Source organism: Octopus sinensis, linkage group LG25 (assembly GCF_006345805.1).
Source record: "Octopus sinensis linkage group LG25, ASM634580v1, whole genome shotgun sequence".
NCBI lineage: Eukaryota > Metazoa > Mollusca > Cephalopoda > Octopoda > Octopodidae > Octopus > Octopus sinensis.
Genome location: NC_043021.1, coordinates 20518656 through 20530790, shown reverse-complemented (window position 1 = coordinate 20530790; position 12135 = coordinate 20518656). Strand labels below are relative to the sequence as shown.

The window sequence follows — 12135 nt, the reverse complement described above, 5'->3', positions numbered from 1 at the left end:
TTGGTCGGCCTGGGGCTATAGCAGAAGACACTTGCCCGAGATGCCACGCAGTGGGACTGAACCCGGAACCATGAGGTTGGTAAGCAAGCTACTTACCACACAGCCACTCCTGTGCCTAAAAAATTAGCATTTCATTTTATGGAGCATTACAGTCAGCAGGGTGTTTTGCACTCACTTACTTACTCTCTGTATGTATGTATGTGTGTGTGTGTGTGTGTGTGTGTGTGTGTGTGTGTATGTATGATGTATGTGGCTTAGTGGTTAGGGCATGCGGCTCATGATCGTAAGGTCATGAGTTCAGTTCCCGGCAATGCGTTGTGTCCTTGAGCAAGACACTTTATTTTTCACATTGCTCCAGTCCAGGTAACAATCATGCTTGAATGGTGCTTTTTACGTGCCACTGGCATGGAAACCAGTTTGTTGCTCTGGCAACGATCACACTCGGATGGTACTCTTAGCACTCCACTAGCATGGATGCCAGTCATGGTGTGGCCCACTAAAAAATCCGGGTTTGAGAACTGGCCTGGATATTAAAACGGTTAAGAATCACTATCTTTTTATGTGCCACTGGCACGGATATATGATCAAAAGCATTCCAGCCATGTAATGTGAAAGAGAGAGCTGCTATTTGTATTTCCAATTCATCAGCGAACGCTTACAATTATATTTATAATTGACATATTTAGGTTCTTTGTCATAATACCATATATTTTTGCAGCAAGTTGCTCAGATATTGCACGTTCAGTTCTGCAAGGTAAGATGCATTACTTACTTTCATGTAGACTCCAAGGTTCATACGACAGCTGAATCTTCGAAAAGTGATGGTCAACTGAATGTTCTGCTGGGACAGCACTTTCATACCAATGAATCTGTTTAGATGGATGAAGATAGGCTGAAGTGGAGGGGCATGGCATTGGAGGTCTTTCCACAGCCACTTCTTACGACATGACCCTGCAGGGCTCATTTCCACACCCCCAGCGGGGTCAATGTACAATCTGCGGAAAAGAGAAAAATTTGCATGAATTTTGCAGAATCTAGAAATACTAGGTTGCAGTTGTGGCTGAGTGGTTAGGGCAGTGCTTTTCAAACTTTTTGCTGGAGTGGAACCCCAAGGAAATATTCCACTGGCTTGAGGAACCCCTGTGAAATAATTTAATAGTCTTATGCACACATATCTGCACAGAAGACTTAAAAATTACTGCTGAGTTTAGCAGTTTTGTAACTTCTTGCGGAACCCCTGGACTGTACTGGCGGAACCCTGGTTGAAAACCACTGGGTTAGGGTGTTGCACTTATGATTATAAGGTTGAGGTTTTGATTCCTGAACTGGGTGATGCATTGCGTTCTTGGGTGAAACACTTCATGTTGCTCCAGCTGATAAAAATGAGTAGTCCTACAATGGACTAGCACCTCATCCAGGGGGAATATATACACCACAGAAAGCAGGAAACCAGCTTTATGAGTCTATATGACTTGGGGAGAAGCTTTATGTTTTGTTTTATCTTTTATAGTCATAGCTACAGAGTTGCCAGATTTGCAAAACTTTTTTTATAACTGGGTAAAAATAAAGTTGCATGTTGTTGTTCAACCCTAGGCTAACCATGCCAGAGCAGGCATGTCATCAAAGGGTTTCCAGTCATAACCATCTCATTGTTTCAGATGTTTGTATGACTACATCATCAATCATCATCATCGTTTAACGTCCGCTTTCCATGCTAGCATGGGTTGGACGGTTCAACTGGGGGTCTGGGAAGCCAGGAGGCTGCACCAGGCTTCAGTCTGATCTGGCAGTGTTTCTACAGCTGGATGCCCTTCCTAACGCCAGCTACTCCGTGAGTGTAGTGGGTGCTTTTTACGTGCCACTGGCACAGGTGCCAGGGAAGGCTGGCAATGGCCCGAAAATTTTTAGGGAGGAGTCTATTCGATTACATCGACCCCAGTAATCAAATGATAGTTATTTTACCAGCTCCGAAAGAATGAAAGGCAAAGTCAACCTCAGTAGGATTTGAACTCAGAACATAAAGACGAACAGAACGCCACTAAGCATTTTTCCCAATATGCTAATGATTGTGCCACCTTGCTGCCTTATTACATTACCTAATATATTTTGTAAGAGGGGAGGGAATGATTTAAGGAAATTATGATTGATGCATCTGGCAGGTGAAAAACTACAGAAAGCAGGGCACAAACTATCTTTTTTGGGAAGCAGGCCACATGAGACATGGCTCATCATCAGTTATGCCTCACTTACTCCTTACTCTTTTTACTCTTTTACTCTCTTGCTTGTTTCAGTCATTTGACTGCGGCCATGCTGGAGCACCGCCTTTAGTTGAGCAACTCGACCCCGGGACTTATTCTTTGTAAGCCCAGTACTTATTCTATCGGTCACTTTTGCCGAACCGCTAAGTGATGGGGACGTAAACACACCAGCATCGGTTGTCAAGCAATGCTAGGGGGACAAACACAGACACACATATACATATATATACATATATACGACAGGCTTCTTTCAGTTTCCGTCTACCAAATCCACTCAAGGCATTGGTTGGCCTGGGGCTATAGCAGAAGACACTTGCCCAAGATGCCACGCAGTGGGACTGAACCCAGAACCATATGGTTGGTTAGCAAGCTACTTACCACACAGCCACTCCTGCGCCTTACTAAAAAATTTCAAGATAATTTTTTAATCAGGACATACCATTCAGCAAGTCCTATGGGCCGCTTGTTGCCCATGATTGTTATAAAAACTCACAGTTTAACACCATCATCTGCCAATAGTGACATCTATTCTGTTGCAAGCTTTTGTACCAGGTCCCTAGTGTGAACATAATTTGATACTTGGATACAATGCTTTCTACTGCAGTGACTCATGAGTCAAGTTCTATTATCATCTTTCACCCCACTCCCCATATCCCTGGAGGCTCCGCCTCAAAAAAAAAATCCCAAGTGTTGTTTTCCTCCTCTGATTATGGCCATCATTTACCTTTTATCCTTTATTTGCTTCAGCATAGAAGGATGAGGCTAGCTGGACACTGCATCAGACATACTGATGAAATTGCTAACAAGCTAGAGCTCTGGCAACCAACGGAAGGAAGAACCAAGAGAGGAAGGAGGGAGATGACCTACATCTATTTCTTTATTGCCCACAAGGGGCTAAACACAGAGGGAACAAACAAGGACAGACAAAGGGATTAAGTCGATTACATCGACCCCAGTGCAAAACTGGTACTTTATTTATCGACCCCGAAAGGATGAAAGGCAAAGTCGACTTTGGCGGAATTTGAACTCAGAACGTAATGGCAGACGAAATACTGCTAAGCATTTCGCCCGGCGTGCAAACGTTTCTGACAGCTCGCCACCTATATTGACAACTTGCTGGAGGATACGGGTATGGAAGGTGTACAGGAGCTGAGGACCTTAATGGAAGATCGAGATGAGTGGGGAAAACGTGCGGAAACAGTCTTGGGGTGCCCTGGGGGATGACCTAGACAGATAGATAGATTGCTCCAGTCATTTGACTGCGGCCATACTAGGGCACAACCTTGAAGGGCTTAGTCGAACAAATCAACCCTAATATTTATTTTTAAAGCCTGGTACTTATTTTATCGGTATCTTTTGCCAAACTAAGTTACAGGAATGTAAACAAACCAACACCAATTGTCAACTAGTAGTGGGGTACAAACACAAATAACAAGCACACACACACACACACACACACACACACACACACAAACACACATATATGCAACAGCCTGTAACTACCAAATAAGTTGATCAACCCAGGGTTATGAGGAGATGCTGAAAAGTTTCTAGTTTTAAGGGTATCTCAAAAGGCCTGGTTGAGGGCCCATATTTCCATCTTCTTTTATAGGGCTTAGAAAAACTGAGGGACCCCTGCAATAAGCATGTGAATCTGAGAGGGGAATATGTTGAATAAAATCATAACTAACTGATCCTCCCTTATTTTCTTTTACCCAAAGCCAGGAACTCTTCAGCACCCCCTCACGTAGTAGGAGATACTTGCCCAAAGTGCCATGCTGTGGGACTGAACTCGAAACCATGTAATGGAGAAGCAAACTTCTTACCACACAGCCATGCCTGCATCATATATAAAGAAAAGAATATAATAAAAAAAACCCACCTGACATTACCATTTGGATGATAACACGTGCCATATCCTGTATGTTCAAACACTGCCATCACTTGTTGCTTTCTGCCGACTTCTCCATATACTATATAAGTGAAATGATAAGGCAAGGTGGAACTGATCAGAATGGCCAGTTTGCCTGACGGATAACTACAGTTGTTGAGGAAAAGTTGTTGATCGTTAGATAACGGATAGAAATTACTCAAGAGACCACAGAGGAGAAATAAAACTTTTCACAAGAGTAAATCAGCTTTAAAATTCACTGTTTGTCTATCTGCCCCTCTCTCTCTCTCTGTATGTGCATGTGTATAAATAGATGTGTGGTGTTAGCGGTGTTATGGGTTGTGATGAGCTATGTGGTGTTGGTGGAGAGGATGACAGATGAGGTGGGCGGAAGTAAGGATTGCAGGGGCTAGTGGAAGAGTGAAAGGGACATGCATGAGCAGGAAGCACGCGTGGTCAGCAAGCACGTGTGGTCAGTTCCAGCAAAGAGCGCAGAGCGACAAGACATTTTGAATTCGTGAGAGAGACTGCTGATTTCGCCGAGGTAAGGCCTTTTATATTTCGTTCTCTCATTGCTTCTTTTTCTGTTGTCCTTCTCCTCCATCACACTACAAGATGGATATATGGAAAGAGAGAAAGAGAGAGTGTCTGTGTTAGCATGGAGGGCAGACACTTAGTCATCATCATTATCCTCGTTTGATGTCTGCCTTCCATGCTGGCATGGGTTGGACAGTTTGACAGGAGGTGGCCAGGTAGAAGACTGCACCAGACTTCCGTTTTAACGGCTGGGTGCCCTTCCAAACACCAACCACCCCTCGAAGTGGACTGAGTGATGGTATGTATATATATATATATATATATATATATTATATATATATATATATATAGTTAATCCAAACAAGAAAGCACAAAAACCACAACAACGTGAGGACGTGGAACAAATATAGTATTATTGGACATTCAGGAAAGAAGGAAAGAAGGAGGGTTTAACGTTTCGAGCGGAGCTCTTCGTCGGAAACATAGGAGAAGGAAAGATCAAGAGAAGGGAAGACAGAGGAAAAAAAATCGCCAACGGTACACACGAGGTCACATTTTGAAAGACCGGAAGGAAAAGGGTGAAGAAAGTTGTTTTCAAAATATATATATATATACTCTTTTACTTGTTTCAGTCTTTTGACTATGGCCACGCTGGAGCACCATCTTTTAGTCGAATAAATTGACTCCAGGATTTGTTCTTTGTAAGCCTAGCACTTATTCTATCAGTCTCTTTTGCCAAACAGCTAGGTTATGGGGACGTAAACACACCAACATCCATTGTCAAGTGATGGTGGGGGGGACAAACACAAACACACAAGCATATATATATATACATATATAAATTATAATTTAGGGTATCTAAGAGATACCACCATGCTGGAAATAGCAGTCAAAACTTGACTCTAAAACCACTTAGATAGGCTTCTTTCAGTTTCCTCTACCATATCCACTCACAAGGCTTTAGTTGACTTGAGGCTATAGTAGAAGACACACCTACCAAAGGTGCCACAAAGTGGCACTGAACCCGGAACCATGTGGTTGAGACGCAAGCTTCTTACCACACAGCCACTATATTTATTTCCATTAACATTTAGCAGAAGCAACAGAGTGATTCAAAAGCTGAGAGTTTTGTGTGACAATGCACGAAACTCTAGGCCCTTGAGTCACTCTGTTGCTTCTGCTAAATATTAATAAAAATATACATGTACTCATATTTTGAATCAATAAGGTGTGAACTCAAGCACTCGTCCACTGCATCTCATAGCAGACACTAAGCTAATGAAGTTATTTGTGTCTGTACCCCACTACTAGTTGACAATTGGTGTTGGTTTGTTTACATTCCTGTAACTTAGTTTGGCAAAAGATACCGATAAAATAAGTACCAGGCTTCAAAAATAAATATTAGGGTTGATTTGTTCGACTAAGCCCTTCAAGGCTGTGCCCTAGTATGGCCGCAGTGAAATGACTGGAGCAATCTATCTATCTGTCTAGGTCATCCCCCAGGGCACCCCAAGACTGTTTCCACACGATTTCCCCCATCATCATCATTTAACATCTGCTTTCCATGCTGACATGGGTTGGAGGGTTTGCCTGGAACTGTTCAGCAGGAGGGCTGAATCAGCTTCCAGTCTGATTTGGTATGGGTTCTATGGCGGGTTTGGCTTGTCTTCTATTCCTAATGCCAACCACACTGAGGGTGTAAAGGGTGCTTTTTACATGGCACCAGCACAAGTGCCATTTACATGACACCGTCATACACACACACACATACGCATATATGGAGAGAGAGAGAGATAAGACTAAGTGACATGCGAGAAGGAAGACAAAAGGATACAAAATATTTCCAGTTCCATCAGGGAAGATAGTGAAAAATTTATTGCCATTGTCATAGAATTTCTCCACCGGTTCTTCAGGATGGCTCTGTAAAGAACATAAAATATGAGTACTAGGCTTACAAAGAATAAGTCCTGGGGTCGATTTGCTCGACTAAAGGCGGTGCTCCAGCATGGCCACAGTCAAATGACTGAAGCAAGTAAAAGAGTAAAATAAGAGATTGCCGATAACATGTAAAAAGCACCCAGCACCCTCTGTAAAATGGTTGGTGTTATGAAGGGCATGTAATCATAGAAATCATGCTAAAGTGGGCATTGGTGCTTGGTGCAGTCATCTGGCTTGTCAATTCCCGTCAAGTTGTCTTGCTTGTCAACTCTGTGTGAAAAGTCTGGCTGCATCCGAAAAAATATATTATGAAACAAAAATAAACACAAAATTTATTACACGAATCTGTTACCACCACGACAGTCAACTATTTGACGCCGAACATGAGTTTGATGTTGAATACATCCACAAATTTTCTGCTCAGATAGTTCTTCCCAAGACTGCAAGACGGCTTCATGCAATTCATGCCTCGTTGTAGGGTTTTTCAGTTCAACTTTATCGGCCAAAACTTTGAAATTGCCTTCATCTAATGGATTCCACGTGTAAACACATGTTGAATAGAACTCACTGAATAAATCTTAATTAACTGTGTTGTCAATTGTATGCACCTGACATATGCTAACGTGTATGCAGCCAGACTTTTCACACAGCAACAATTAAATGTATAACACGAGGGAACCTCTACACCCAGCACAGACAACCTTTACTGCGTGATACATGGCTCATCATCAAATGGGCCCCCACTGCTGAAAGAAATTCAAGGTAACTTTTTGTTAGGTGGGCTGAAGTTGGCTGGTGACTGCTCTAGACTACATCAGCTTGCTAGAAACAGCAGCCAAACCTCCCTCAGATCACGCACTTTCTTTGACCTATGAGAATATGTAGTTCTACATTGAATAATATGTAAATTCAAACTTCATCACATGTAGAAATCCTTTGGTGATAAATTTACCGGACATAAACTGACCAAGGAATACACAACAATAACGAATAGTAGTAGTAGTAGTAGTGGTGGTGGTGGTAGTAGTAGTAGTAGTAGTAGTAGTAGTAGTAGTAGTAGTAGTTACAAGAGCTCAAACAAATACAATAAAATACATCATTCACATCATCGCTAACATCTGCCTTCCATGCTGACATGTTTGACAGGAGTTGACAAGCAAGACAACTTGACGGGAATTGACAAGCCAGATGACTGCACCAAGCACCAATGCCCACTTTAGCATGATTTCTATGATTACATGCCCTTCATAACACCAACCATTTTACAGAGGGTGCTGGGTGCTCTTTACATGTTATGGGCAATCCCTTTTTTTTTCTCTTTTACTTGCTTCAGTCATTTGACTGTGGCCATGCTGGAGTACTGCCTTTAGTCGAGCAAATCGACCCCAGGACTTATTCTTTGTAAGCCTAGTACTTATTATATCGGTCTCTTTTTGCCGAACCGCTAAGTTACGGGGATGTAGACACACCAGCATCGGTTGTCAAGCAATGTTGGGGGGACAAACACAGACACACACATATACATATACATACATATACAACGGGCTTCTTTCAGTTTCCGTCTACCAAATCCACTCGCAAGGCTTTGGTCAGCCCGAGGCTATAGTAGAAGACACTTGCCCAAGGTGCCACGCAGTGGGACTGAACACGGAACCATGTGGTTTGTAAGCAAGCTACTTACCACACAGCCACTCCTACGCCTATACCAATAAGAACGTTGTTACAAGTTACAGAATAAATGAATAATGACTGTTGTTGTTGTTGTTGTTTAGCCCTAGGCCAGTTTATGATCTAGTAAATCATCATCATAGTTAAGGTCTGTTTTCCATGCTAGCATGGGTTGGACAGTTCGACTGGGGTGTGGGAAGCCAGGAGGCTGCACCAGGCTCCAGTCTAATCTGGCAGTGTTTCTACAGCTGGATGCCCTTCCTAACACCAACTACTCTGTGAGTGTAGTGGGTGATTTAAATGTGCCACAAGTCAGGGGCAAGAGGAGGCTGGCAATGGCCATGATTGGTTGGTACTTTTTATGTTCCACCGGCATGGATATATGATCAAAAGCATTCCAGCCATGTAATGTGAAAGAGAGAGCTGCTATTTGTATTTCCAATTCATCAGCGAACACATACAATTAGATTTATAATTGACATATTTAGGTTCTTTGTCATAATACCATATATTTTTGCATACAAGTTGAAATTTTCAGGCTAAAAAATGGAGCCAAGAAAAGGTAGTTTCCTGTGAATTTGGAAAGATAGTGACTATGTTTGAATGTTTACACTACATGTTATCACCATATACTACATTGATGCCAGTATATACTGTAAGAAGAGAGAGACAGAAAATAGTGTAAGAAGACACATTGAAACTCCGACGTCTGGCAGTTGACTTGGCAGACACCCATAAAATTATTAACCATCTTACAAACAATAACTCTGAGCACCTTTTCAAACTCCACCCATCTAACACCCGTGGACATAGTTACAAAGTCAGAAAACAGCACAGCTCCCATGACTTTTGGAAACATTTTTTCATGCTGAGAGTTGCTGAAGCAAGGAACAAACTGCCAGCATCAGTTGTTAGTTGTCGGAGCACTGCATCCTTCAAAACTTCCATGCTTTCTGAGATTCGCCAACACTACACCTGATTTTCCCCCCCCTCCATACACACACAAGCATGTATCTGACTCATGCATTGTTTGCTTTCCAGACATTTGTACATTACTGCATATACTCTGACAAGTTGTGGTGCACCTGAGCACTGTATACAATAATTTTATTATTATTATTATAAGAGAGATAAGGCAGCGAGCTGGCAGAAACATTAGCATGCCAGACAAAATTTTCGATATTTCATCGGCTGCTATGTTTTGAGTTCAAATTCCGCCGAAGTCAACTTTGCCTTACATCCTTTCGGGGTCGATTAAATAAGTGCCAGTTATACACTGCGGTCGATATAATCGACTTAATCCGTTTGTCCCCTCTGTGTGTAGCCCCTTGTGGGTGGCAAAGAAATAAGAAGAGAGCAACAGAGATCCTTCTACAGACATATAGAAGCATAAGGCCAATTTTTTTTGTTTTCATGGTGTATACATTCCCCGCCTGGACAGGACACCAGTCTGTTGCAGGATCACTCACTTTTGCCAGCTGGAGCAACATGAAATGAAGTGTTTTGCTCAAGAATACAATGCATCACCTGGTCCAGGAATTGAAACCACAATCTTATAATATGTTTCTTTATTACCCACAAGGGGCTAAACATAGAGGGGACAAACAAGGACAGACAAAAGAATTAAGTTGATTAATTTATCAACCCTGAAAGGATGAAAGGCAAAGTCGACCTTGGTGGAATTTGAACTCTGAATGATAATCTTATAATAATCATGAATCCAACACCCTAACCACTAAGCCACGTGCCTCCACGTTGTAAGAGGACAATTCAGTGAAATACCTCATTACTCCTGTATAAAGAGCATTTTCTTGGTTCAATGACAAACACGTCTTCTTGGGTTGACTTCTCCAGCTCAGGTACACAGACTGTCCAGCCAGCATCAAGACATTTTCGAGAAGAGAGTTGGTAATTAATCGTGTTCATATGACGAGCTGATAATCAAAGTAGAGAAGACACAGACATAAAAGAATAAATAAAGAACACAAACAGCAGGGAATCTTAATCAAATGTCTAAATATCTGAGAGGAATTGTTGCCAGTTAGATGCTAGTTTTATAGATAAAATAAAAATAAATAACTGCGCCCTTTTAAAGCCTAGCCAGGCTCATGGGCCCGGTTTCCCAGTTTCCGCTGGGTGGGACACCAGTCCATCGCAGCGTTACACATTTTTGCCAGCTGAGTGAACTGGAGCAATGTGAAATGAAGTGTTTTGCTCGAGAACACAGCGCGTTGCCCAGTCCAGGAATCGAAACCACAATCTTACAATCATGGGGCTGACACCCTAACCACTAAGCCACGTGCCTCTGCTTGTGCCCTTTTAAAGCCTAGCCAGGCTCACGGGCCCGGTTTCCCAGTTTCAATGGCGTATGTGTTTCCCAGCTGGATGGGAGGCCTGTTCATCGCAGCGTTACTCATTTTTGCCAGCGGAGTGGACTGGAGCAACATGAAATGAAGTGTTTTGCTCAAGAACACAACGTGTCGCCCGGTCCAGGAATCGAAACCACAATCTAACGATCATGGTGCTGACACCCTAACCACTAAGCCACGCGCCTCCACTAGTTTTACAGATACTTAACCTCAATTTCTGAGATGAATTTTTTTTTCCTTCTTATAGGTGTCTACCAAATCCATTCTCAAAGCTTTGATCAGACTGAGCCTATAATAGAAGACACTTGCTCAAAGTTCCACACATCTGGACTGAACCTCAAACCATGTGGTCGGGAAGCAAATTTCTGACCACACAGCCACATATCATCATCATCATCATCATCATCACCATCACCGTCATCACCACCATCACCCTCATCATCATCATCATCATCATCACCGTCATCACCATCACCACCATCACCACCATCACCCTCATCATCATCATCATCACCGTCATCACCATCATCACAATCACCATCATCACCATCACACTCATCATCACCACCATCACCCTCATCATCATCATCACCATCACCATCACCCTCATCATCATCACCATCACCATCACTGTCATCATCACCATCACCATCACCCTCATCATCACCATCATCACCATCACCATCATCATCATCATATAGCACCATTTTCTATGCTGGCATAAATAAGATGGTTTGACTAGGGTTGGTAAGTCGGAGAGCTGCACCAGGTGCCAGCTGCCTGTTTTGGCTTGGTTTCTATGGCCTTTTTAATGCCAACCACTCCACAGAGTGTACTAGGTGCCTTTTACGTGTCACCAAAAGTCCTGGTCATATCATCATCATCGTCATCACCATCATCATCATCATCATTTAACGTCCGCTTTCCATGCTAGCATGGATTGGACAGTTTCACTGAGGACTGGCGAACCAGATGGCTGCACCAGGCTCCAATATTGATCTGGCAGAGTTTCTACAGCTGGATGCCCTTCCTAATGCCAACCACTCTGAGCGTGCAGTGGGTGCTTTTACGTGCCACCGGTATGAGGGCCAGTCAGGCAGTACTGGCAGTGGCCACACTCAAATGATGCTTTTTATGTGCCACCTGCACAGGAGCCAGTCCAGCGGCACTGGCAACGACCTCGTTCAAATATTTTTTTCACGTGCCACCAGTATATGCATGCATATATCTTTTATCAGAGTATATCGGCAAGAAGCCCCCCAAAAAACGGGGTTTCTGAATAAAAACACCTCACTCCACCTGAATTGCACAAAATATCTCTTCAACTTTTGGCACAAGGCCAGCAATTTTGGGGAGAGGGAGCAAGTCAATTACATTGATCCCAGTGTTCAACTGGTATTTATTTTATCAACCCTGAAAGGATTAAAGGCAAAGTCGACCTCAGTGGAATTTGAACTCAGAATATACAGATGGA

At 42.8% G+C, this 12135-nt stretch overlaps 1 protein-coding gene across 3 annotated transcripts in view; it reads right to left on the bottom strand.

The window, feature by feature from the left end:
- LOC115224338 (glutamate-rich protein 6-like) overlaps window positions 1-12135 on the bottom strand; it is a 31732-nt gene that overhangs the window by 3651 nt on the left and 15946 nt on the right. For all 3 annotated transcript variants that reach the window (XM_029795209.2, XM_036513300.1, XM_036513301.1), the window contains 4 exons: window positions 10075-10226; window positions 6521-6606; window positions 4141-4296; window positions 773-995 (listed from right to left, as the gene is read on the bottom strand). In XM_029795209.2, coding sequence (XP_029651069.1) covers window positions 773-995; window positions 4141-4296; window positions 6521-6606; window positions 10075-10226 — 617 coding nt within the window. The remainder of the gene's footprint in view (window positions 1-772; window positions 996-4140; window positions 4297-6520; window positions 6607-10074; window positions 10227-12135) is intronic.